The 25237-nt window shown below is 50.9% G+C and overlaps 9 protein-coding genes across 9 annotated transcripts; 3 read left to right on the plus strand and 6 right to left on the minus strand.

Annotated features, from left to right (window-relative positions):
• Positions 1-588: 588 nt before the first annotated feature.
• On the plus strand, positions 589-1741 carry PMZ80_008049 (uncharacterized protein; the record flags this gene model as incomplete). Its single annotated transcript, XM_064876452.1, has 2 exons — positions 589-596; positions 988-1741. 2 exons carry the CDS (start codon positions 589-591, stop codon positions 1739-1741), a joined length of 762 nt encoding a protein of 253 aa, XP_064727759.1.
• A 1402-nt stretch (positions 1742-3143) lies between these two features.
• Positions 3144-3344, plus strand: PMZ80_008050 (uncharacterized protein; the record flags this gene model as incomplete). Its single annotated transcript, XM_064876453.1, has 1 exon — positions 3144-3344. The coding sequence occupies one exon, from the start codon at positions 3144-3146 to the stop codon at positions 3342-3344; it is 201 nt and encodes a 66-aa protein (XP_064727760.1).
• Positions 3345-4497: 1153 nt separating this feature from the next.
• PMZ80_008051 (uncharacterized protein) lies at positions 4498-4674 on the minus strand (the record flags this gene model as incomplete). The annotated part of the gene is made up of 1 exon (XM_064876454.1): positions 4498-4674. One exon carries the CDS (start codon positions 4672-4674, stop codon positions 4498-4500), a length of 177 nt encoding a protein of 58 aa, XP_064727761.1.
• A 3409-nt stretch (positions 4675-8083) lies between these two features.
• Positions 8084-8557, minus strand: PMZ80_008052 (uncharacterized protein; the record flags this gene model as incomplete). Its single annotated transcript, XM_064876455.1, has 1 exon — positions 8084-8557. One exon carries the CDS (start codon positions 8555-8557, stop codon positions 8084-8086), a length of 474 nt encoding a protein of 157 aa, XP_064727762.1.
• Positions 8558-10308: 1751 nt separating this feature from the next.
• Positions 10309-12177, minus strand: PMZ80_008053 (uncharacterized protein; the record flags this gene model as incomplete). Its single annotated transcript, XM_064876456.1, has 1 exon — positions 10309-12177. The coding sequence occupies one exon, from the start codon at positions 12175-12177 to the stop codon at positions 10309-10311; it is 1869 nt and encodes a 622-aa protein (XP_064727763.1).
• A 1754-nt stretch (positions 12178-13931) lies between these two features.
• PMZ80_008054 (uncharacterized protein) lies at positions 13932-14558 on the minus strand (the record flags this gene model as incomplete). Its single annotated transcript, XM_064876457.1, has 1 exon — positions 13932-14558. One exon carries the CDS (start codon positions 14556-14558, stop codon positions 13932-13934), a length of 627 nt encoding a protein of 208 aa, XP_064727764.1.
• A 3305-nt stretch (positions 14559-17863) lies between these two features.
• PMZ80_008055 (uncharacterized protein) lies at positions 17864-20920 on the minus strand (the record flags this gene model as incomplete). The annotated part of the gene is made up of 1 exon (XM_064876458.1): positions 17864-20920. One exon carries the CDS (start codon positions 20918-20920, stop codon positions 17864-17866), a length of 3057 nt encoding a protein of 1018 aa, XP_064727765.1.
• A 244-nt stretch (positions 20921-21164) lies between these two features.
• PMZ80_008056 (uncharacterized protein) lies at positions 21165-22546 on the minus strand (the record flags this gene model as incomplete). Its single annotated transcript, XM_064876459.1, has 2 exons — positions 21165-22244; positions 22292-22546. The coding sequence occupies 2 exons, from the start codon at positions 22544-22546 to the stop codon at positions 21165-21167; spliced, it is 1335 nt and encodes a 444-aa protein (XP_064727766.1).
• Positions 22547-23154: 608 nt separating this feature from the next.
• On the plus strand, positions 23155-25189 carry PMZ80_008057 (uncharacterized protein; the record flags this gene model as incomplete). Its single annotated transcript, XM_064876460.1, has 2 exons — positions 23155-23247; positions 23552-25189. The coding sequence occupies 2 exons, from the start codon at positions 23155-23157 to the stop codon at positions 25187-25189; spliced, it is 1731 nt and encodes a 576-aa protein (XP_064727767.1).
• Positions 25190-25237: the final 48 nt, after the last annotated feature.

The raw sequence follows: 25237 nt of genomic DNA on the forward strand, positions 1-25237 counted from the left end.
TTTTCCAGTATCCCTAGTATTCGTGAATACTCTTGGCGCCCTTTATGGCATAACAATAGTATTAGCAAAACTGGTGACTAGCTTCGGGTAAAGACGCCGGCAGTACCTTCTCCTTCACTGGCTGCTAGCTAACTAGTTTGGGCTTAGTAACGAATACTACTCGCGAGTATAAATACTGATCAGGGCAGTATTCGAATAGTAATCATACTCGCGAATCTGCAGCTCTGAAGCCTGTCATTACTCTTGAAGAGTGTTCTCAACGATCGTCATACAAGCCCAAGAGAATTCATTATGGCTAGAATCGCTAACCTTCCACATGAGATCCTCCTTCAGATCTTCCACCTTCTGTGCCTGGAGGATCCACTTACCGATGGCCTCAATTTCAGGCCCCGATACAGGTTCTTCCTTCTTCACAAAGCACTTCCTCGAGGGACTCAAAGTTATGCCCCGACAGTTGTCAACCTGCTGCAAGTCTGTCAGCTATGGCACAACATTGTTCTGGCCAACATCTTCAATAACGAGTTACACTACGAAGAAGTCGAAGGTGCATGGGCAGTGATCTATAAGACGGGCGACAAGGTTGAAATGATGAGCAGGTTTGAGAGCTTGACCAACTGCGGTGAGGTCACTACGTACAAACGAGGATGGGAGTGGTCGGTGAAGAAGAGAGAATGCCGTGGCGCGGTCAGAGAAGATGGCCAGAGAGTGTGTTGCGACTGTGGCTGCAGTATCGTTTGATCAGGCGCAGAGATTCTGATGGTTGCTGCGGTGCTCGGTAGCAAAGTGCAAGGTGGTGATGAGTCAAACAGGCAAGCAACACGGCAATCAGGCTGTTGGTGAACACTGAAGTATAAGAAGAGTGAGATGCTTGACCAACGACCAGTTCAGGCACTTTGAATATCACCAATGCCTCTAATCCATATAAGTATAGTCAGATCTCCCATCTTGCACCGAACATTCTCTAGACCAACTTACAACAACATCAAGTTACACAACTATCTTATCAACACAACGAGCACCCCCACCTACGAACGATAACAATTCTCAATCATCAGCATACAAAATCGAAGAAGCAGCTGACTTCAGATCAGCCATCATGGACGAGATGCTGAGGGACTTCCTCAACTATATGGGGGTTGTGACTTTCATCGTGTCGATCGCCGCCCTCGACTGCGTCCTCGAGAAGAGGCGAAAGCGACTCGGCTCTGCAGCTACCACCAGGGACGAAGAAGAGGGTCAAGAGATACAGGAGAATGTGGCAGTATTAGGACGGCAGATTCCGGTGCGACGAGCCCCAAGTGCCCAACTTGCTTCCTTCACCAGCCGCCTACCCCCGTCCTTGTGCCGCAACATTGCCATTACTATTCCGAGCAACGATCATTCGACAGCCGACAACCAATACGAGGACATATCGGATACATATCGGCTCGCGCCTGCGCCCGGCCCACAGCAACCTCTCCCACGAATGCTGCCTCGAGAAACCGTTACGGTCGACAGCAATATCACGTCCCAGCCGACCCACCTGAGCCATAGGACTATGCCGCCAGCTTACACCAACTTTGCAGACCAGCACGATGGAAATGTTTCAGAGCCTATTCGGTTTCCTCGAGTGCTGGTTCCCACGCGTGTAAGCAGCGCTCTTCCTTCGACACGTGATACATCAACAGATCAGGGTGATAGACTACCCACATATGAAGAAGCGATGCAGTGGGGTAGCGGAGCAGGTGGTGCACAGACTTAAGGTTAGAGACGGGCATGAAGTGCTGGATTTCGATGCATGGGCATTGAGCATGGTGATTGTGGCAGGTGTCATCCAGATCGGCACGCGACAGACCTCGGATTGGGAACACGAAAGGTTTAGTGGCTACGAGCTTTACGAGGCGGAAAGTACAGCAACCTTTGGTGCTTGTTATGGACACTGAAGACCGGACCGATCCATGCTGCCAGGGTAGGAATTGGTGGTGGGGCTGGCCGGAGGCGCCAGGCCAAATGTCTTGCTGGAGCGAAAGTCGGCTATGGGGCGTACTGGGGCATGGTCTGCAGACATGCTGTGTAGAGTCCTAGTGAAGCAAGGATTATTTACTGAATCAGTCTCCTCAACTCAACGTGAAATCGTGCTTCAGAATGGTTGATAGATCGTCCTATGGGGTGGCGTACCGAATGAGGATGGAAGACCTGTCGCAATATGTTGGGCTGACCAGTCCTCCCAATAATGCGTGAAACCGCACTCGAAATATGGATCACAGCCACCTCATGGTTGTAGACATTGGCCAATTGTAGAAGCATCTTTCGAAGCGCTAGACACTCGCTCGGTCACAACTGCCAGCGTTATTGCCGCTCGTACCAGATTGAGGTCCTCCGCGAGTTACGATAGATGGGAACGGGACGAAGGTCCTCCGGCCATTGTTAAGTGGCAGGAAGGTGGCATGCCGTATTGGGCAGGTTCACCGAACCCCTGAGCTAAAGATCTTTGAGCATAGTCGCGCCAAGCGAAACGTGTAGATAAACCTGCCTTGCTCGAGGGCAAGAGCGCCCATGCATATGTTCCATCATTTCAGCTTCTTGCAACCTTCACCGCTGTTGCTACCGAGCCAGTATAGGGTATACCAGTCTCCAGCTATGATGCGTATGATGTCGCAGCGTCAGCACTGCCCAGTTCGAAGTTCACCAAGGCGGCCGAAGCAGCAGCATTGTCTTCGTGACAAAGCATACGAGCAACTGCCTCAATGAGGGCTCTTCTTTGAGGGATAACCTTGCTTTGTCATTGCACTGAAGCTCACAGTCTATGAACAATCATGTTCTTGCAACGACCTATTCAAGACGTTCTGACCGCCATTATTGCGGGAGAGATCCAGCAGGTGCTCTTTCTGCTCAAAGCCGCCGTTCGTGCCTGCACACAATGTCATTGTTTACATTGTTCGTCATGTCAGTCCTATTGTTTCACACGTGTCGTTTGTCACTACCACGTACTACTTACAGTTTTGATCATGGACACTTATATCGCACCATCTTTGCCAATAACGACAGGATAGCACATTGATAAGTTCCATATCATTGTCAATCATCACAAACACAGAACACAAACTCTGATCAACATTTTGTCTCCTATCAGTAAACCAGATTTCCAGAATCGACCACCCGAAATGTACATCCCAACCACCTTCACCTTCCCCGACAACAAGAGCAAGGGACACACCAAGCGCGACGACTTCTCGAAAGATAACATCTGGATCATCGTCCTCTCCTTCGCGATATTGCTGGTCATCTTCGCCGGCATACTCTATCGTTGGCGGATGAGGAGTAAACAGCAAGCACAAGAGTATTCTGCATCCTGGCCATCTTAAGGTAACATTATGGTTCAGTTTCGCCGAACCATACGGCGGCTCTACGATCGAACCTCCTCATTCTGTCGTCGACTGAAGAACAAAACTTCTCTGAGACTGAACCCAGATCAAGCGTATGGAACTGCTCCAGAAGCCAACACATCGGGTTGTGACGCAGCAGGTGAACACAGCGACCTACATAGCACAGGAGGCATTGCAACGATCGTCAACGTCCCACATCTCCCCATCGAGATAATTCAGATTGTTCTCCGGCATACTGCAGGCTTCCTATCGCCATACACGCATCTCAGAAGCGAGCTGCTGGAGTTCGAAAACTTCCCACGTCCAGTGTCTTGGTTCATATCTTTGCGCTTAGTTGATACAGCATGGGACGAAATGGTGGTTGACATTGTTGCAAAAGTACTGATACACAATCATTTTGGCTGGAACACCAGCGCAAGAGCAGCTCTGACTAGATGGTCAAGACTGAGGTACGAAGATGCTACGGGGTATAGAGCTGGAAGATAGAGCTGACACGAGAAGTGGCAGCATGATAAAAGACATGCAATGTACTCGCATCGAAGGAGCAAGCAAGTACTGGTAACACAATGTGTGAAAACGGATGCCAGGAATGATAGCAATTCGGATCAGTGAAGAAGAACATTGGAAATCCAGGTATATCCCTTGAACCTGGTTCTGTCACGTTCTCAGGTCCCGCACGTTGGCCACGGTTCGTTCACACAGTGTCCAAGCCCTTTTGCATCCGCGTAGGCTCTCATTTGCATGTATTTTGCAACCAAATATCAAACCGTGTCCCATTCTTACTCAACCGTGCAATGCCAAACCCATTGTATTCTATCCAAAGGTTCTCAAGCAAACATCCACTCCCATCGACATTCGTAATTTGCCCCTCGTACCCTGGTCATGCGCTCGAGTAGATCCAGCGGACCAAGCATGACAATGGTGTCCTCCAGATCAATCGGCACGATCATGGGCCAAGGGTATGGTGATGAGGTTGATGCGCACAATCCTCGCTTATGTCCCGGGGCAAGGCGTCTCATCTCGCAGGCACCGACTGCAATCGTAGTGTAGCGTCTCGTATCAGCTTTCTGGATGAACTGCAGTTCTGACAGGTAGTTGCGATAGCAGGTTTCGTGACGTAGCATTTTGGCGGTCATTTGTCCTCGATCGTGCTTGACTGCAGGTGGACGTCCCAAGCAATGTCTCGAAACTGTTTGTTGACTCGCGTGATTGCGAAGATGTCGAGGGCGTTGGAGTTGTGGAGGTCGTCATGGAGGTGGGCAACGATCATGCCGAGGATTTCGGGCGGTAGATCTGTAAGTCGTGTCATGGTGAGGCGGTCTTGGTTGATCGAGGCTGGTGATTCGAGAAAGGTGTTTTGCGAGACGTCAACAGGTATAGTTGGTTTGAGCCAGGTATATGCAAGGGGGCACCTTAGTGCGTAGATAATTCGACACATTCATTCTGTTTAGTGAGTTTACGCAAACACGGCACCCATTTCGTGAGCACCTTATCTAGTGAGACGTTGAATAGGGCTTCGGAGTACGCCCGGTTGACAGAAGTCATACCGAACGACCTTTGCACTTATGTGTGCGGTCATCGCTGTTGCAATCAACAAGGAGAATGTATATGGCATGAACTCACAGGCATGCTGATGGGCTCTGATCAGAGGATATCTGCAAACGTCTGGATGTGGGCATGGCATGGTATAAGAAACCTGTCGCCTCATTGCTAGACATGGCACTATACAGCATTCATATATCATATCGTACTCACTGAACTCGGCACCACACGCGATACAATCCATTAGGTGAAGATATGTGTAAGTGGCAACGTGTCCGTGTTCGATGCCGAAATTTCCACAACTGTGGAAGGTATGCGCAGGAAGAAGATAGACGAGTCGTTGAGGGCTGTTCCGGGTATATTGAATGGCAGAGACTACGGAGTGAGGGGAGTGACCGAGTAGGGCCTGTCTATAACAGACATGCTTGCACCAGCAGCAGGCAGGAGGATGATCGTGTCGACCCAGGTCGTAGCAGAAGGTATTGCACGAGATGTGTGCCGCCTCCTCGACCGCATGCGCAACAAGTGGCGGAATATGGTGAGCGCCCCCAGTCGATACAGGGCCCAGCAGGGAGCCTCAGCGGTGCTTCAGCGAGCAGTGCTGAGCCGCAGCCTTCTCCAGAACTGCTACGTCTACTGTCTAGCCAGACGTACGCTGATTTTTCTCGAAATTCCAGTGTGACGGAGTCCCAATACAGCGCCAGTACCACGGTTTCTGACGTAGGAGCCACGAGTGGATCTATTGGATCTATTGCAAACTGGGGAGTTCGGTCAGCCTATGACTTAATGCCACCACCACCTAGGTCTAGCAAAAGTGCTTCGTATGGTACTGGTCACCGATATGGTTCACACTATACCTCGTCGCAATACCTGAGGATACCTTCGCCTCCTCGAAGGCCCTCTAGAAGGTATGGGAGGCCAGAAACCAAGATTCAATATTCTAGCAGAGCAGCAGATCGTGACGAAAACGAATCACGAAGGTCAAGCCATGCGAGCGAGGCTCAAACCGAAGACTTCTATCCTGCAACAAGTGAGCCGGAATCCCCAACAGTTCAAAGAAGGTCAGAGCATGCAGCCTACCACACCTATGGTACAGGGGCAGGACGTTCAGCGTACAGTGATACCATGTTCGGCCCCGCGCTCACAGCATCCACGACCCAGAGCTACTCACTAACGCCCGCAGTATATGTGGCTGCTGATGCTAGACGTCGAGTTCCAATCGAGGACATGGAGGACCAAATTGAAGAGCAACCAGTCAGGCGAAGTCAGAGACTCCGTCAACGAGAGGCTCTCGTGGAGGGAGAAAAACTTACTGAGCGCCGACAACGAAGACACCATAGGTCTTGAGAGCTATACTTAGCTTGCGATAGGATAGTTGCTGCCATAAACGGCTTGCACGTAGCTTGACAGCAGTTTTCAACCCGTCGATTAGCGTCGTGACGGTTGCGGTATGGATCAGCTCTGGTTTGTGGAGCTGGACATTATCGTAACGCTTTTGTCTTCAGAAAAGAGTTGTGTGCTACGGGAGCTTCTAGCTCTTCAATCAAAATCATTATCAATCAGCTCCGACTCAGACTATAGAAAATTGATTGCATCCAGCGTATTTTCTTCGACTCGTACAAGCTGTAGCATGGCGACTACTACTGCCAGTCTGGTAGATCCGGAGCCTACTTCTGAGAGCCTCCCGCAATCTTTCTTTCCGGAGTAACAAGTCTCTCGAAGCGATTAAAGTCAATAAGAAATCGGCTTTCGCCTCCACGCGGTCAGAAACCACTACCATCAAGACCTGCTTACCCTCAAGTCGCCAGATTCAAGATGAGCTCTTCTGCACTTGCAAGCTATGCATCGCTATTTGTCTAGTGTACTCCAATAGAGGGACGTCCCTTGCCTCATCTTGATCTCACTTGGTGAGGAAGGGAGCATGTGTGGCCACATAGGCTCAGTCTTAGACTCTCAATACATGGGGACAGACTGCAGATGACCGTGGCACGGCCATCGTGGATCTAGTCTCGTTGGCCTCGACAATTCTGATTCTACCGAGCAGCCACGCCACAGCTTCACTGGATTGGTAGGCTGACGATATGAACTCCTATGACGGTTTTAGCAAACGACGATCCGTGAAGACGGTCCGGGATATCGTTTTCATCCCAGGCCTGGAATGTCCTGCCGTCAGAGCAACGTCTCTGGCCTAAGGACATGTTCCGTCTGGAGTCAATCGTGCTCTGGTCGCCACACAAATCTTCTCGCTTGTCTGAGATTATGATACTGTACTGACGCACTCAAGCCTCGCCCATCGTACTCTGAGCCTCGCGCGGAACTGTGGTTCTGGTGTCGAAGTGCTTGAGCTGCAGTCGATGCAAGCGAGCGGGCTAGCACGGAAGCTAGGCGGAGTTGCGTGGCCGACGCTAGGAGGTTAACCCCAGTCACCTTGGGAGTACGTGGGAAAACATGAACAAAATACAAAGAGCGTAGCACAACCAGAGTGATAGCTTTCTTGAGACAAGGAGTGCGCTTTAGCTGGTACTCAGCCGCGACATCAGGTGAGCATGTGCCTCACGATCTCCTAGCAGGTCTTGGAGATGTTTCTACTACAGCCAACGCAAGCTGGTCGATGATGGGATCGAGAGAGCTTCGTATGCCCAAATGCGAAAGGGCCCTTGGCCAAGCGAAGTATCCTGGGCGTCTTCCACTTACTCTATGGAAATTACCATGAAGACTAGAAGTCGTCAGGTGAATACACATTGCTGCGAGACAGGGAGCGCACACAGGAGTACGGTGACACGGAGATATAGAGCTTATCGCCATCTTCTCAGCGATGAAAGACACACAATGTGACTAGAGGATTCATGGGCACTGTCGATAACGAGGAGTAACAAAGCCAAGGGAACAGTCCATTTTGAGCTTAGCGGCATATGCTAGCAAAAAGGGGCAAGCTAAGCCAGAACGAGTCAGACGCAATAAGCTACGGAGAACTTCTCTTCAGCTCATGGGTTCTGTTGCTGCTAAGCTATGTATCGATTCCTAATGCTGCATCGACTCAAGCATTCCTGCATACTCTTTGGCCCTGCCATATTTCGAAGCGTCTCCAGCACCATCTGCTGCTGCCAATCGAGCCCCAAGGTCTCTTTAGTACCACCAGGTCGTGTCTGCCGAGATCATTACGACCCCACCACTCACTACTTGTACTTCGCATACTTATTGGAAGGTCTGCCCAAGTTGGACTGGCCGGAAGACGCGTCACAATCTGGAGTGGCTCTATTGGATCCAGTTGGAGAGTCTGTAGCAGGTCGTGGTCTTCGGGTTCCAGCGCGGACTTGCGAAGTGTTGGGATCAGCGGCTTGAGTTACGGAGTCATGTGGTTGTTGTGCTGGTAAGGGCGCATCGGATGCTGCAGTTACAGGGGTGTTAAGTATTGATTCGGAATACGTTGGTCGTCTTACAGGAGCTCTGGGTAGCTCAGAGCGCGTACTGGATATTGGTGGCGGTTGCATGGTGTACCCTGCTTGGCCAGACCTAGGGGGAACAGCGAGGTACTGGTTTTGCTGAGGTGGGTATCGATTCTGATACTGATTTTGCTGATAGTCTTGAGGCGGTGCTGAAACTGTTGGGATTGGTTCGCTGGTCGCTGTCTGGTAGGCATCGAGTCCCATCTGGCCATCAAAGAGTAATCGCGAGTATCTGGCGGAGCTAGGAATGCAGAACTCGGCAAACCCGACGCAGCCGACTGCGAGTGCTGCGGTGTACTGGCGGTAGCATTGTTTCGTGTGTACGAAGTCGATTACGCGGTCCCCGTCCCTTGAGTACCAGCAAAGCCGCCACCAAGGCGTAGTCTGGAGGCCCCTGGTATTGGAGTAGTTTGCTTAGAGGTAGCGGAGTGGCGACCCGCCGCTTTGTTCTTCGCATGCGTATCGTGCCTTTTTTTCTGTGCTCTGTTCTTCGCCTTAAAGGAGCAACGGCTGCAATCGTCGGAAATGTCATACAACATTCTCGCAGATGCGTTCTCCTCGCTGTCATAAGGACCCTCATATTTAATCTTCCTCAGACCTTTCTTACATTGGCCATCACAGATCTCTGTTCGCCATTGTATCTGTTTTTCGGGCCTCAACTCTCTACCACATTTGTCCTGGTCACCATCTGCAAGCAGAGAGTTCTTGCATCGGTGAGTTATTGGGTGATAACACATAACGCGACTGTTCTGGTTGGATGTGAGATGCTCAACACTGACCTCGTCGAAGCAGGGCAGTAGGTCTGGTCAATTATGAACGAAGGCTTGTATGTCCATCATGAACAACGCTTCGGCTGGACAACCTTTATATGTCCGCTCATGGTAGGGATCTATCTTGACTCTGCGGGCATTGTTTGTCGCCAGGCGAACGTGGATCGGAGTCATGGTACTCGAATCGCTGCTAGGAGAGTCATTTCTGGCGGACTCACAGTATTGGTGCATGATAATACTTGAACAAACCACAGGAACACGGTTGCAGCTGGCAGCGGCAGCCCAGAGATGCTTCGCGTCGTCAGAACAAAACGAAAACTCCAGGCGCAGAACCCGTTTATACGTACCTTCGGTCATGGGCCTGAGGATACGTTCGGTCTCCATAGCTTGTCATGCCTTGGAGCGCAGTCACAGCAGCCGAGAGCCTGAGAGACACTCTCCATCATTGTGAACAGCTCTTTGGCGCTGCCTGTACCGCTGTGCGACGTACAAAGGCAACCACCGTTAAGCGGTAGGATCTATTGACTCGACCTCACAGCGACGAGTCAAAAGGTGTATCGGTATCGAAACAATGGGCAGTTTCGACAACACCCGGCGCTGGTGAAGGGTGGCATCCTGGACCTTCTTTGTAGACACTGGAGTACTTTCGTTGTCTACCGTTGATATTCAGCATGATTTTGTTCTTTCGACTGTTCTCCCCACAGGTAACACGGAAGCTATATTCTCCATCCTCACCTGGATCAGCCCTCTTACCATTGGCGACTAGCTGTTGAAGCCCAGGCCTAGTATATGCTGCAAGGCAAATACACCATCTAACACGGGATGGCTTTCGACGTTGGGGAACTTTTGCATATAGTGAACCCGTTATAGGGCATGCATGTCCAGGAGGGCCCGATGGTACGTTAGAGCCAATACTAAGTTGCTGAATAGCAATAAGCACTAATCTAGGTGAGTTCCAGCGAACGACGAGAGCAAAGGTGAAGCCCATTGACAAACTCTATTAGCTCGAAATTCTATTGTTGCTAAGCTATGTATCGAGCTCTGTTGCTGCAACTATTTTTGCTCTACGTGGTTCATAGGGCAGCTGGGAAGCTCGCGCAGCACTATCTATTGATGCCAACAGTGTATAACGACCACTTCGCACCCACCCCTATCTCGATGTTTTCAGATTGAAGTCGTCTCCCACTAATTCTTTTTTCCTGGCTTCCTCGATGGCCGGCCTCTGGGTGCTCGGTTGAAATCAGATGGCGGATCTGGTGAATTGCTCTTCGAGCCTGAGCCTGATCCAGCGATCGAATCGGCCGTATTCTGGCGTTTCGGTCGACGTGCGAGATCGAGCAGAGTATTGGCGACTGCGTGGGTTCCTGGTGTGGATGATCTGGCTTCAGGCTCAGTCGTCCGTCGTTCTAATTGCCGTAATGGCACCTGAGGAGTAGTCGGCGCAGGCGTAGACGGATTCATGACCGTCTGCAGAAATGGGTTTTCAAACGGGCGTGCTCGAGGGGACAGATGAGCGCTACGCTGCACAGGGTCGTTTTCCGGCCGATTCTGCTGTGGAAAAGGTTGCTGGGCTTGACTTGTTGGTCGTCGCGAGTTAGGTAGTTGGTTCCACCTATCAGCTAGCGTGTATTGTTGAGGCATTTGGAAGACCTCTGGAACGTTTTGTCCTCCCTGCTGCGCCGCAGCGGCTTGGACATTGGTCGACGATGCGGTAGACAGTGTTTGGGTATTCCCTGCACCGCTAGCCGCAGTTGACTCCTGCGGGGCCTGTGCCTTGAGGCCCGTCAATACTTTCGCTGCTGAGTTTCTCTTTCTGGTCTCCGCACGTTTCCGATACGCCTCGGCCGCTTCGGCCTTCCTTTCAGCATCGCTCAATCCCTTGGCTTCTGCGATTCTCTTTCTGGTCTCCATCATCTTTTGAACCCTCTTGTCCTTTCGGGCTTCTCTTTCAGCGGGGTCAATCCTTGAAGGGAGAAGCTGCCCATTCTTATAACAATTGTGCCTCCCACTGTCACAAGCGTCACATCGTGTACCAGGTACGGAGAACGTACATGTCTGTTGCTTGGAGATACATCTATCGCATCGTTCCCCGAGTGGCTGAGTGAGCTTGCTATCAGCATCCTCGATTGTCACAGCACCGGATCTAAGTTGGCTTTCAATCTCCTGGCGATCTTCCTTCGATCTTCTTTCGAACGTTTTTCCATTTTTCGTACAGGAAAGCACCGTGCCCTTGTACCGTAGTCCGTCACATGCAGTACATCTGTATCCACTTGTCGGATCAAGGTCACAGAATCCTCCCCTTGCTCGACATTGATCACATTTATCCTCAGGTTTCTGCACGGACCGTGCTGTTTTCCGGGATATCTGGGTTGGTGCTTCCGGTGGAGACCTCTCCCTCGGTGGTGGTGGCGGCGGCGGCGCCGGTATGGTGCTTCCGGGTCGAACATTGTCTGTGGGTCGAGCCCCAGGTTGATCTTGCGGTAGTGGTTGGTATGTACCACCATGTACGGCCGAAGATTGGTTGAGACGTGGAAACAATGAGTTGGGGTACGGAAGCGACGGATCTCGTGGTAATGGTGGTGTTCGGCGTTGCGGAGATCGTGGTTGTGCACCGGAATGAGCACTTCTACCTTCTTGCGATGCTGGAAGGGTTTCTTCTCTCTGCTGCGCTATAGCAGCTTCTCGCGCGGCGCGGTCGCTCAGGGTCTTTGCTGCTTCTTGCTGAGCTTGGAGCCTCTCTCTCTTAGCCCTTTCTTCCGCCCAGTACGCTGAATTCGTCGCCCCTGCCTTTCTTCGAGCAGCATTTGCGATTTGGTCGCTGCAATATTTCGAGCAGTAATCTCTTGCTCTGATGTTGAAAAAGCTGTCCTGATCACTGTTAGGTCTGATGACTTTGTCCTTCCGGCCAACATGGCCAGATGCTCGCTGCACACAACCATCGGGGCAAGGGTTGCCGGTAGTGGGGTTCGTTGTTAGAGACACCGGCTTGGGTTCGATTACGACATTGTTACAATCCGGATTCTTGCACAATGTCCTGCACTTATACCAACACATATTGAACTTTTCCGAAGATGGTAGATGTTCGAACAGAACGAATGCCGTGACTTGGAAGTATGTATGCACCTCAGGTTTTGGAAGGCTTGTTAAATCTGGATCTGGTCACTGGGTAGCAGCAGCGGCTTGATATATACAGCATCTCTGGTCATACCACTCATCGCTCCTGAAACCTGTTTGGTGTTGGTGCAAGCGCAGCAGCAACTCATGTTGTGAGTCCCCCATGCTTAAGGCTCACTGTTGTTTCGTTCGCATAGGCTACGGTCAAGACATGTAGTCGTTCGGCTACATGGTTCTGATATATCGGCAGAGTCCTGAAATAAGCGACATATGCTGGTCTGGGAAACGACGTTGTGCTTGGATAAGGCTTGTCGCGCATGACTGACGGTCTGCTGTTGGTCGCAGATCTGTCCGTACTGTCTGTCATGGTTTCGAATGGTGCGTTGATTCATAGCAATCAGCTTGCGGCCACGAGAACGGGAGTCTTAGGGTCGCGGTGTGCCGCCTCGAGGCTCCATATTGACAGCACGCAACCATGAGCAAGGATTGCTGGCAATTGTGACCCAGAGACAAGGAGAGTACTCCGCTGTCGAAGTTGCCATATTCAGTAGATAGGAAACTCGAGTGCTATAATCTGAGATACTATTTCCTTCGCCACCTCTTTATCTCAGCTGCACGTAACTACAGACAGTCATCTGCGTCAAAGCTGTTCATTCGTGGATTCTCCTTGTTAGGGTTTGAGTTTCCTTGAAAGCATTTTGCAAAGCGTGCCGGCTCAGCTAAGTGGTCTTATGATTATCGAGATTATCGTTATTTGCAAAATAACCGAGGGTCTTGGCATTCTGGCGATTCTTCTTCTTCCTCGAAGTCGTATTCAGAGGTACCTGCTCGCGCACTATATATACGTCTAGCTATAGTAAACTATATATTAGAAGATAGCCCCTATTTAGGCCTACTTCGGCGTACTAGTAGCTGCTTATTAGACGTAGAGAAACTATATAGTCGTCGCGACTAGGTTTCGAGCACCGAATACGAGAAAAAGAAGTAAGTTAACCGACTCAGCCTCAGTACCGCTCGAAGTCAATTCTTCGTATACTACTGTAAAACCAGTGCTATTAGTACGTCTAGATAGAGTGATCGATTCTGATCATAAGGATATCAGCTTTCTAGCACCTATTGGAGAATTCATGGTATATTCTTACCTAGAAACTATAGCCTTTGAGAGGAGGAAGAATCGCCAGAATGCCAAGACCCTCAGTTATTTTGCAAATGACGATAACTGCGTAGCTGACGTTTACGCGGTCAAGTAGCTAGCAACACTGTAGAACATGTGGTCAACATACCGTCGAGGCTTTTGGATGTCGCACTCCAAACACGAATAGTTTCAATTTCTTCCGGGTCCACTTCGTGTACTCATGTAGTCAAGCTGTTTCTTCCTCCATCGAAGATGCAATTTCCCAGCATCTATGGACCAGTTCCCCAAGCTGTGATTGAGTATCCGTCGTCCAAGACTCGGCTCGACATATCGTTCACACTTGTTTCTACGCGAGTGGAAATACTAGCACACAAAAGCATGATTTGAAAGCTCGTCTCTATTGTTGTAGCTAGCTCCTCTATAGCCCACGGTAGCAGACCCATAATGCATAGTCCAAGCTAAATTAAAGTACGACTTGGGTTGGGCATCCTGTCGTGTAAGCTCATAAGCTATTCAGCCCTGCCACCGAACTCGTTTGTCTTCAAACCTTCTCACGTCTTCAATAAAGTCTGCCGCGCCCAGTGCCACCTCCGCCTCTCCCGCCTCGTCCACCACCTACGACACTACCGCCCCTGCCCCGACCTGGGACTGTCGACGGAGGTTTATTCGTAGCAGTGTTTGTGTTCGTGGCTTTCTTGACATCGGCAGCTTTCTTCGCATCGGCGGCTCTCTTCGCATCGGCTAGCCTCTTTTCTTCGGCTTGCTTGGCTAGTCTCTTCTGTTCTTTGAGTTGCCTATCTTCCTCGTCCTGCTTCTGCTTTCTGAGTCTCTGCTGTTGGTCTGCTTGTCTCTTCATCTCGAGGACCCTCGCAGCCTCCGCGTCCTTCGCAACTCTATCAGATGCAGGTTTGTTTGCAGGTTCTCCTGATCTTGCAGGATTCTTCTTGGCTACGGGCGGCTGCTTCACCGGAAGTTGATAGGAGGACAACTTCATATTGACGTTCTTGTCAGACAGCAGGTTTCTGTTTCCAGAGCCCAAGTTAGTGCCGTTTCCATTCTTGCCTTCAGCAGTGACATCTGGTGGAGGCTTCGTCTTGAGGTTCGGGTTCACAGCGCCGATTCCAGGATTACCGGGTTTTGAAGACGGCAATTGATTCGTGGTTGGCTTCGTGGGAGTTATCTTCATGGCCGCCATTCGCGATGCTGCTGTGTTGTATGAACCCTGGTTGGTACCACCTGCACCTTGACCGCTCGATCTGCCTGAGTCCTGTTGGCTCGAGGCATGTCTCTGGATCCGGATCCGGGTGGTGCAGCGTGTGGTTTTGCTGGTGGCGCAGGAGGTGGTGGCGGAGGAGGCTTCTTACTGGCTGGAGGCATGTCCTCTGTGCTTGATGTGGGCTTCTTCTTTTTGGAAGCATGACGCGTTCGTTGCGATTCAGACGTCTGTGATTGATTCGAGCCATCATCTGACTGTGCACTGCTCTCTCTCTCGTGTCGGCCAAGGACACTGTGGGGTGTGGGCCGCATCGTTCTACTTTGAGAGCTATCGAGTGAGTCGGGCCGCGTCATGGATGGAGGCATGAGCCCTGTGGGTACCTGGCCACTCCCATACGTGCTGTCGCCCATCGACGGGTTCGACGCTTGAGGCTGCGAGGTCGCGGCTTGATATGTCTGTGAAGGAGCCGATTGGTATGTTTGTGGAGGAGCTGGTTGATATGTTTGCGGAGGTGCTGGTGCTGGCGCACTGGACGGCCCCGAAGGGACAGTTGGGGGTTGATACCCCACGCAGGCAGGTTTCGGCCGAATTCTAGAGCCAGTGCAGCTCATACACATCCCGTTTGGGTCGTCAGGCCACGAGGAACATAGCGCGCCCTTGTCCACGCACCGACGGCATGCATGGCGGCCATCCCCCGAGTGAGCACTTGCGATAGGAACGCCCTTTTGCCTGGACATGTTGGTAGCGATGGGGACGCCGTACAGCTTGCAGACTCTGCGATTCGTTACACATCTCTTGCACCCGGCCCCATTGGAGATATCAGCAGAGACGTCGCAGGCGCCATCGGGACACGAATCACAGCTTATAGGGACTTGACCTGATCCGTTCCGCGGCGTACATTCCTTGTTCCTCTGGTAGCACTGGCTGCACCTTCGCCAACCTTTCCTCGGCAGGCACGTTAACTTGTCCTCAAAGCATTCCAAGCACTGGGTTCTTTTGTTTGACTCCACTATGTTAGAGATATCTTGTAGCTGGTCATACTGCTCATCGATATGCAGAAGGTCCTCATCCGCGTTGCTAGGTAAGCCAGCAAATGGATCCTGATATCCGGCCATTGGTAGGTAGTCTGTTATGCTGCGCAAAGAGGTTTGTGGATTTTGATATGGCAGCGTCCAATGCAGCCATTTTGTCGCTGTATTTATGGCCCTCCACCCTCCCTGCCAGTTTGCCCATGACTAGAATTCGCCGTTGACGAGCCTGCAATTCATCAAGCGTTTGCAATTCTGGCCATAGCACTGTGTATCGTTGCCGCTGAGGCAGAAGCTGGTTGTCGATCTCGAAACCATCATGACAGACACCTTCTTCAATGGCCGCGAGAACCGTCGCACGCCGGAGCCATCCACCTCATCCTCGAGAGTCTTGGTTAGGAGTTCGATAAACAGCCACAACAGTTGTTTGCCTAGAGTCATGAAACGCATAGTCAGTAGTACACCAGCTGACTTTCTCACCTCATGACTGCATGCAAGAACTGTTTGCAATGAGTCCTCCCTGTTTCTTGTCATCAAGCCTCAATCATAGTACCGCACACTTCACACCACAGCCGACAATTCATCCTCGCAGCAAGAGTAGGTAGGCCAACGCAAAGGATGTGTTCGCATCTCTAGAGTTTCAGGTACCTTCGAGCTCCTTCGAGCCCGGTAAAAAGTCGCTCTTAGCACATGGTTGTCGGTGAGGGAGTATGCGTCACATTGTCAAGGAGTTGGTGGTGTCCAATCCCTGATGTGTACCTAGAGTTTCTCGTGCATGATGAGATCGGTGGTTCCTTGTTAAGGTCCTTAATGAAGATCAACGGCATGAAATTGAGCTAATGGTGTCAATGATACCAGGCAACGTCGAGGAGGTTCCTGAAGGCCTCGGAGCAGAGGTGTAAGATAAACCCAAGCTCAAACTACCTCGTGGCAGTTGAGATAAGGCAAATGCGTGGTTCGATGAGGCTACTGACAACTCGCAGCGCCTGCTGGGCACATCCCAACCTTCCGACATTATGTGCTGATTTCGGGGCTAGGTGTTAAGGTAACATCAATGACGGTGTTTCGCGCATGCCCCCTTTTCGCGCACGGTTTCTCCGCAAAAGTACGTAAAAGTACCGGTTTTTAACTAGCTATAAATAGCTTATTAATATAGCTATATTGATTAGAAAGATATATCCTAGCTTGGAATCTCTTATTCTTTTAATATATACTATACTATTTCACTAATACTAAGTTATTAAATAGTTTTAGCCTACTAAAGTTAAAGTTTTAGTCTCTTCTGTTTAGACTAAAGCTATAAACTTATTAGGGTTTATTATAATATTAAAAGCTTATATATTAATAATTTATATAGTAATAACTATAATAGCCAATAAATTAAGATACTTCTTTATTAACTTATAGAGTAAAATCGGCTTTTCTAAAAGTAAGATAATATAACTTGTTTCTATAGCTATATACTTCTACTACTTCTATAAGATATGTAATAGTTATTTATATTTACTTATATATGTATACTAAGTTTTAGCTAGTAAGATTAGGTAAGAAGAAAGTTACTAAACTTTTAATTTTCTATTATATTTTACGAACTTTAGGTACTTATAACTTAGTTTACTATAGTCTTAAATATATACGGGTTTATATGGAGCCTACTACCTAGCTAATAAGCCTAAAAATATAGCTAAACTATACTAAATATAAGTATTCTAAATATTTACTACTTAACTAAAGTAGCTTCTTACTTAAAAGTAGAGCTTATATACTATATAACTTATTAAATATAAGTTTCTAAGTATATTTATATAGTTATAAGATATATAGCTACTTAGTATTTAAATTATAAGATAAGATGTTTTCTAGGTTAGAAGTTATAGCTACGTAAAGTTTAGTACTTTAGGTGTAAAACGTGCGCGAAAAGTAGGTGTGCGCGAAAACACCGTCATTGATGTTACAGTAGTCGAGAAAGCAAGACGCGTTCCGCGATGAAGTCGCGTTCTCCCAGTGACGTCAAGGCAGATGCTCATTTCTGGTCACGTGGCATGAGAAATAGGGGTCGAGATTAAGGATCTTCATTGAACGTACATGCGCAGAAAAAGAGCGGCATTATTTTGTCGTACCATGAGGTTGCAGTTCAGGCTACAAAATGATAGGCAATCTCATTCAATCTAGAGAGTAAACCAAGAGCCGGTTCGGCTGGCCGTAATACAAGACCTCTTTGCCGCTCCTTCATCCCACATTCCCAGATCAGCCAATGATCCAAGCACACACCTTGACGGGAAACAGCACAATCCGCAGGACAACTAGGACAACCCTCATCACCTTGACCACCGCAGCATAGATACATGCAGCTATCATGAGATACAAGATGCTTCGCAAGCAGTTGCCAAGGAGCTCCGAAGCACTGGTGCTGCCAGGTAACGCAAATGTGCCCGTGCGCTTGTAGTCGAACGCCATAACAGAAAATGTCGAGGCGGTGCTCAGCACGACAGCTGACCACTCTTTCAGATGCATGGCTGCTGCGTGAGCGTAGCCAACTAGTGCAGGATGATCATCGATGTAGCTCCATCTGAAAGCTGGACGTCGCATCAGCGAGCTCATCCTACTGAGCACACTCATCCTGTCAGTTTCATCTTGGCTCTCGACAGCCGGTGACTCTACGAGCGTCTCCTCAGACGAGTCAGGCACCCGCTCCGAGCAGAGGTGCACCTTTTCCGATACTCGGCGACCTTTGTTCGCTTCGTGGTCAAGCTGTGCCTTCTTTCCAAGTCTTGTTGCGGGTCTGTCCGTGGGAGCAGCACCGGTCTTTCGACTAGATTTGACTTGCTCGTCCACCTTCCCCTTCGATGAGCTACCCACATCCATGGCCTGTACGGCAGCAGTGACAGCCTGCTTCGGGTCTGGTTCCCTTGGGCCTTTCATGTGCCGCCGGCTAGTATCTTGTGGAGTGGGCGACTTCCGCATCGTTCGCTTCATCAGGTCCTGCCTGGTGGTTGTCCTTGTTGGCGAGCTTGGCTTGGACCTTGGGCCGCCGACGAATGCTGTTCTCAACCGAACCAATTTACTATCATGATTTTTTGGCGGTTCCAGCAGCACTTGATTGACCGCTTTTACCGAAGTCTCGAAGCTGGCGTCGAATACACCCATGGATCTCAAGCTTGAAGCCTCACTATCTGCAACGCTAGCAGCAGGACTTGGATGACCGAGACATCCTTCGTGACAGTCGTACTGGACGCAGCACTCTGGACAGCAAATCGAATGATCTCGCATATCTGTCTCTTCCCAGGCTCGAGCCTCCGGGATCGCGAAATTGCGAGCTTCGAACACGACAAGTTCATCGCCAGGCTCTGTAGAATCGCCCGTGCCTGTTGAATACGGTGGTTTGTTCTCGTCAGACCCTTGGCTGTCTTCGGACTCTTCGTCTTCGTCTGGTTGACTGTCTTTGGTACCAGTCATGCTCGATGGGCTCCCCGGTGCCATAATTGTCCTTTCTACTACTGTGTTTGGCACGCGGCGCGATTCCTGTGACCTTGGTCCCATTAGCGGGCGGCGGGCTGGGATCAGTCTCTGCTCGGGATCTACGTCGCCGATCTGCGTTTCTGACACCTGGTCGTTGGTATTCTGGTTGAGCGAAGTCCAGGCGGTAGCCTTGTGCTCGTCGCGGTAATTCTGAGGAGTAAGTGGTCTCGACCGTGTATCTTCGTGAACCACCACTGCTGGTCTTCTCTCGCTCCGTTTGCTAGACGTGGGAGTGGACGTGCTGGTGCTCGTGCAAGTGGTATTGGGCAGTGGAAGAGCGTTGATGCGCCTCGCTCGAGCCGGGCCTGGAAGGTCGCCGGCCATTTGTTCCGAGATCGTCTCTTGCATGCGAACGCGTCTGTGTGCGTGCCGGTCCTGGCCGGGCTGTGAACTTACCTGCTGGAGCTGCAGCCTCTTGTGGTCGTGCAAGGTAGCAGCATCGGGAAGATAGGCTCTCCGTGCTGGCTGAGGATAAGCTCTTCGACCGCTTGGGATACTGTCTATTACTAAGCGTTGGCTCTCGGACTGGTAACTCGTGTCGAGAAGACGCCCGTACTTGTCTGTTGGCACTGGCTTGTGTCTTGAGGCTGGCAACGGGTATGGGCCACTGTTCGTCCGCAGTGACTGCTGCAACTGGTCTCGGGTCTGGCTTCGGCCGGTGAAGCCTCGTGGCAGGCCAGTCGTCATATTGCGTCGCCTCACCGGCACTTCTAAAAAAGACGTTGTATCCCGACTCTTTTCGATGTCTCGTGGTCGGGAGTTAACCCCCGGACCTCTACCAACGTCCTCGGGACTGAAATAGGCTGCATCATAGCTCCTGTTCTCGTTATTATTGTCGGCAGGAGGTGTGCGAACAACAGTCTCATTGCTCGGGTGTCGATCCAGCAGCCGATCTGCACGATTCTCAGCATGATGTTTGGGTGGGCTTCCTATTGGCTTTCTGCGAATCTTGATTACGTCGAGCGGCGTACCAGGTGGAGTCTGGACCTGAACTGTTGAAGGTGAAGCTTTCGAGTCATATGCGAGACTCTGGAGATTCGTCTCAGTGAGTGGACTGACATTCCTGGCAGTGCCACTTCTTGCACTTTCTGGGCTGAGATGGGCTGGCCTCGGCATGTTCTTTGGTTGTACTCTTCCATCGATTGCACCTTCAGCTTCCTGCTCTTGCGGCATCACGCTGACCCACTGATCACCTTCAAGCTTCCACTGAGCTGGCGGATCTCTGCGTTTGATCTTCGGTCGTCCTGCAATATCGAGTGCATCGGCCACACTGTTTGCTTCTGGTGTGATCAGGCCAGTGCGAGGATTTGCACCTCGTACTACCAGACAATCTTCCTTGTTGACGGGTCTCAGGATACTTGTCCGTCTGATAACACCGTCTTTATCAACTTGCTCGTAGAACTCCGCCTCTGCCATAGCCCGCCTTTTGTCTTGGTTGCTCGAGCCAGCAATTACTGCATCTATGCTTGGGAAGTGGGCAGTACCATCAACTTGCTGCTTCTGTCCTGGCAGTTTTGTTTGAGAAGTTCTCTGCTCTATGGCTCCGGAGCTGTTGGAAGGAGTCGACAGGCTTGTGGGAGCAGAAACTTGTCTGTTCGTCTGGGAGGCTATAGCTATATTGCTTGAGATGTCATTGCAGTATGCGAGGCCAGAGGATGTGGCAGTGCCTTGATGAAGCTGTGCCTCTCGGATCTTTGCTGCTTTGTGTGGTGGTATTACTCGGATAGGATGTCGATTGCTGCTGGCGAGCTGCTCCGAGTAACATCGTCGCCGAGACGGGTTCATGCTGCCGAAGAAGTGTTGCTATGCTATACAAATGAGGAATGTGGATTCTGAGATATGGTCAGTGCGCACAGGCAGTCGACGCTCGTTCTTTGAACACACCAAAAGCGGTAGGTGACGGAAGGAGCAACCCGACACCTGTTGTTGCCCAGAAAATTCCTGATTGAGACCATGGCGCCTTCCTGCTACGCATGGGTTGCTATCTTGTACATGGGTATCTCGAAATGAAAATGCAATGCGTTGTAAACTAGAAATTACCAGTCTCTCTTCTCGCCTTGTCCGGCTTCAAGTGACCCCATCGCTGCGAGGCAGCATTCGCGTTCACCATCCCACTAGCAGGAGTACTCCTTCGCTTCTCAGGGCTGATACTACGCCGATTCTCAGCCGTCTCTCTGAGATACTGTCCCCTCGATCCTTTCATAGGCGTGAAATTTGTCGAAGCAGCTTTTCGTAATGGAGACTGTGCATGTGAGTAGACACCCAGACTGCCACCATCGCTGTAACCACCAGTTGGCCGGAACGTTGGCTGTCTGATGGCGGTTTGAGGTCGAAGAGGAGAAGAGAAATCTTGTCGAGGCAAAGGACTTCTGAAATCTGGGGTTGAAGTTGAAGGCCGGGCACTTGATGTCTGAGCAGAAGTGCTTGTACCTGTTTGTTGACTATAATTCGGGTTCGGGTTCGTCTTGAAGCCTCTGTTGATGACGAAAGCTGGTGGGAAGGCAACCACGTTATTGTACTTATCGTCTCTTGCTTCGGTAGTGTTGGCTGCTTCAGAGTACTGCGTAGCCACATCTCTGTACAGCGGAGTAGTCCTGGGCTTGACAAACTTCGTATCGTATTCATTCAGAACCTCTTTCGAGATCAGCGCCGAGTCTTTGCTCTGCTGAGAGAAGCATTTGGTCATGTAGGACATCTGCACGGAAGTGAGGAAAGCCAGTATGAGCGCTGTAACCACAGTCGTGCTGGGTCTCGGGTCTGACGGGAGGGTTGGCAGGAACAGCCAATACAGAATGACATGAAGCGGGCTGAAGAAGCAGAATAGCCTCAGTGACACTGGTAGAGGATCCCAGACTGCAACCTCCCATACATCCTGATGTGGGTCAGGATGTGCTCTTGCTTCGGCAGAGTCGCTACCCAGTATCGTCGACAAGAATCGCAATGGAGAGGAGGAAACAGGCGAGGAGTTGAGCTTAACACGACGAGCTGACGGTGTCTGTGGTACCACATCAACGGGCGCTTCAAACATTCGATAGTGGCGTTTTCGGAAGAAGGTGTAGAAGGTGTTGAGGCCGCATATCAGTGTCAATATGTTGACAACGAACCAAGCCTGGCTCAATGTTAGTTCATAAAGACGTAAGACCTGGATATACTCACAGCAGCAGCCCCCCAGCCAGTAGAAGAAGTCTCTCCAAAGACATCATCATAATTCTTGGACCGCCTACCAATATTTGCCCTTGCGATCAAGAAAGCAAGATTGATGCCGAGACCAATAGGTATAGCATATGCTTTCTCAACCTGCTCCCAGCCATGCGACTCTATCTCTTCTGACAACCATAGCAGGACATCGTAGACATCGAACCATGCCTTGATGCGCTCAATGAGCGGTTGTTTTCGAACGTAGGCTGGCATATTTGACGGTCGAATGGGTTCCGTTCGAACTTTTCACAAGCGTCCACTTAACTACCCAGCCGAAGGACTTTAGGAACGTTTTTGAAACATTGGTGCGGTCGTCCTCGTGGGAGGTGAACTGACGCATGCAAACGGCACGAACTTCTGCACTTTCGCGTAAACAATGACGGCAGTCGCGACCGTCCCAGGATTCCGCAGCCTCGCCGGAGTCTGAACGAGGCTAAACTGTTGATGCCTGGACTTCGGGGCAACAATACCGGGATCAAGCCAGTAATTTTAAGGCAACCAGTGCAGCCAATCACTTTCACTTCCTATTTCCTCGGCTCTCAACACTAACCTCTACTCCGTACCATCATGGCTTCATCCATCCATGACAAAGCACGATCTCCGCCAGTCGATGAGCCGGTTCCATGGGATCGGTCGCACGTTTCCACCCTGGGGTGCCACTAGCTCCTAATTTTGCAGGCTTGTCAGCACTACGCATGACCCGCGTCAAGTCCAATACCGTTCCACCGTAAGCAGAGCCCGGATCGAAGCTTCATTTAAGTATTCGCTACACCGTAGTTTAAGACGTCCAAGCCTTTCACACATCTACCACCGACGTCAATATGCCGTTCAAAGAGCGTGAAAGCCATCCCATCTCAAACAAAGATATCGTCTCCTTCGCCCTCGATGACCCTGACTATGACATTGACAAGCCGGTAAGTCAAACACACGTGAGCCCAATGGCGTCGTCAACCACAAGCCGCCGTTGTTCGTTACGAGCGGCTGCCGGAAGCATCACGTGGATGTAACACACTCAACAGCAGAAGAGCCACTGGTAAAGCTGTGATGAGCTGCCAGAAACCTGCAGCCCAGCATCATAACAGTCCCCCAACCAACGCCATGCTCAACACAACTCCAAGCGAGCCCACTTATGTCAACGCAACACAAGATAATAGCCACATTCAGCCCTACCATATCCCCCCAAACCACCATACCAAACCCCAGCTGACCAACCCCCAGCTCCTCATCAACGCCGCAGACCCAACCCAACACTACACCCACCGCACCGCAACCCTCACAGTCCGCCGCCTCATAGCAGGCCTGCACGCCTCCGGCCTCCGCCCCAACGACGTCGTCCTCCTCCACAGCTTCAACAGCCCCCTCTACCCCCTCCTAATCCTCTCCATAATCGGCGCAGGCGGCATCCACGTCGGCACAAACCCCAGCTACACAACCGCTGAACTCAGCCACGCCCTCCGCCTCTCCCACGCAAAGTTCGTCCTCTCTGAGCCAGAACTCCTCCCCAACACCACCCATGCCATCCGCGAGACCAGTCGCGCCAGCGACACTACCACCAAACTCTTCATCCTCGACACGCTCCCTGAACAATCCGTCCCACCAGGCCAAACGTCATGGCACTCCCTCCTAAACCACGGCGAAACCCCCTGGATCCGCTTCAATGACCCCTCTCAGTCCCGCGATACCGTAGCCCAGCTCTACTACACCTCCGGCACCACCGGCCTCCCCAAATGCGCAATGGTAACCCACCGCAACATCACCTCCCAACACCAACTCTTCTTCGAGGCCTCACCGCGTTCCTACCCCTTTAAACTCGCGCTTACGATGCCGTTCTTCCACATGGGTATTGCACCATACATCATCGTCAGCGGCTTCCGCGAGGGGAGGGAAGCGTATGTAATGCGGCGGTTCGAGCTGGAGGCGTATCTGAAACTTCATTCGAAGTACCAGTTGACGGAGGTATTCATGGTTCCGCCGATGGTTAATGCGGTTGTTATGTCGGGTCTGGCAGATGAGACGAGTCCGAATTACAAGGCTGAGTGTAGTCTAAGGAGTGTAAGGAATGGGACGTCGGGCGCTGCGCCGTTGAGTGGGGATTTGCAGAGTCGGTTTGCTGGGTTGCTGGGGGAGGGGGGGACGTTTAGTCAGGTTTGGGGGATGACGGAGACGACGAGTATTGCTTTGGAGGTGCCGTGGGGGATTGCGCGGGGGTGTTCGGCTGGTAAACCAGAATTGCAGAGTGCGTGGGGGACGGTGGGTATTCCAATTCGGGGGATTAGTATGAAGCTTGTTGATGAGAATGGGAGGGATGCGACGGATAGTGGGAAGGGGGAGTTGTGTGTTAAGGGACCGACTGTGGTGAAGGGGTATTTTGAGAATGAGAAGGCGACGAAGGAGAGTTGGGATGAGGAGGGGTATTTTAAGACGGGGGATGTCGTTGAGACGAGGGTGCATAGGGATCCTGAGACGGGAGACGACCATGCGTTGTGTTATGTTGTGGAGAGGTTGAAGGAGTTGATTAAGGTAAGGGGGTTTCAGGTTGCGCCTGCGGAGTTGGAGGGTGCGTTGACTGAGCATGCGGATATTGTTGATGCTGCTGTTATTGGGTTGGCGACAAAGGGACAGGATGGTACTGAGCTGCCGAAGGCGTATCTTGTGAGGAGGCCTGGTTCGAAGATCACCGAGCAGGATGTGATGGCCCATATGAAGGGACGGCTGGCAAGGTACAAGCAGCTCGAGGGTGGGGTTGAGTTCGTGGACTCAATTCCAAAGCTGCCGTCGGGCAAGATATTGAAAAGAGTGCTCAGGGAGGATGCGAAGAGGAAAGCGCAACAGGATGTTGGTGTATCAAAACTTTAGAAGAGTGCTTGGTGGTCATAACTTTGATACCATTGTCTGTACATAATG

Source organism: Knufia obscura, assembly GCF_036327395.1.
Source record: "Knufia obscura strain CCFEE 5817 isolate CBS 148926 chromosome Unknown scaffold_10, whole genome shotgun sequence".
Classification (NCBI taxonomy): Eukaryota; Fungi; Ascomycota; class Eurotiomycetes; order Chaetothyriales; family Trichomeriaceae; genus Knufia; species Knufia obscura.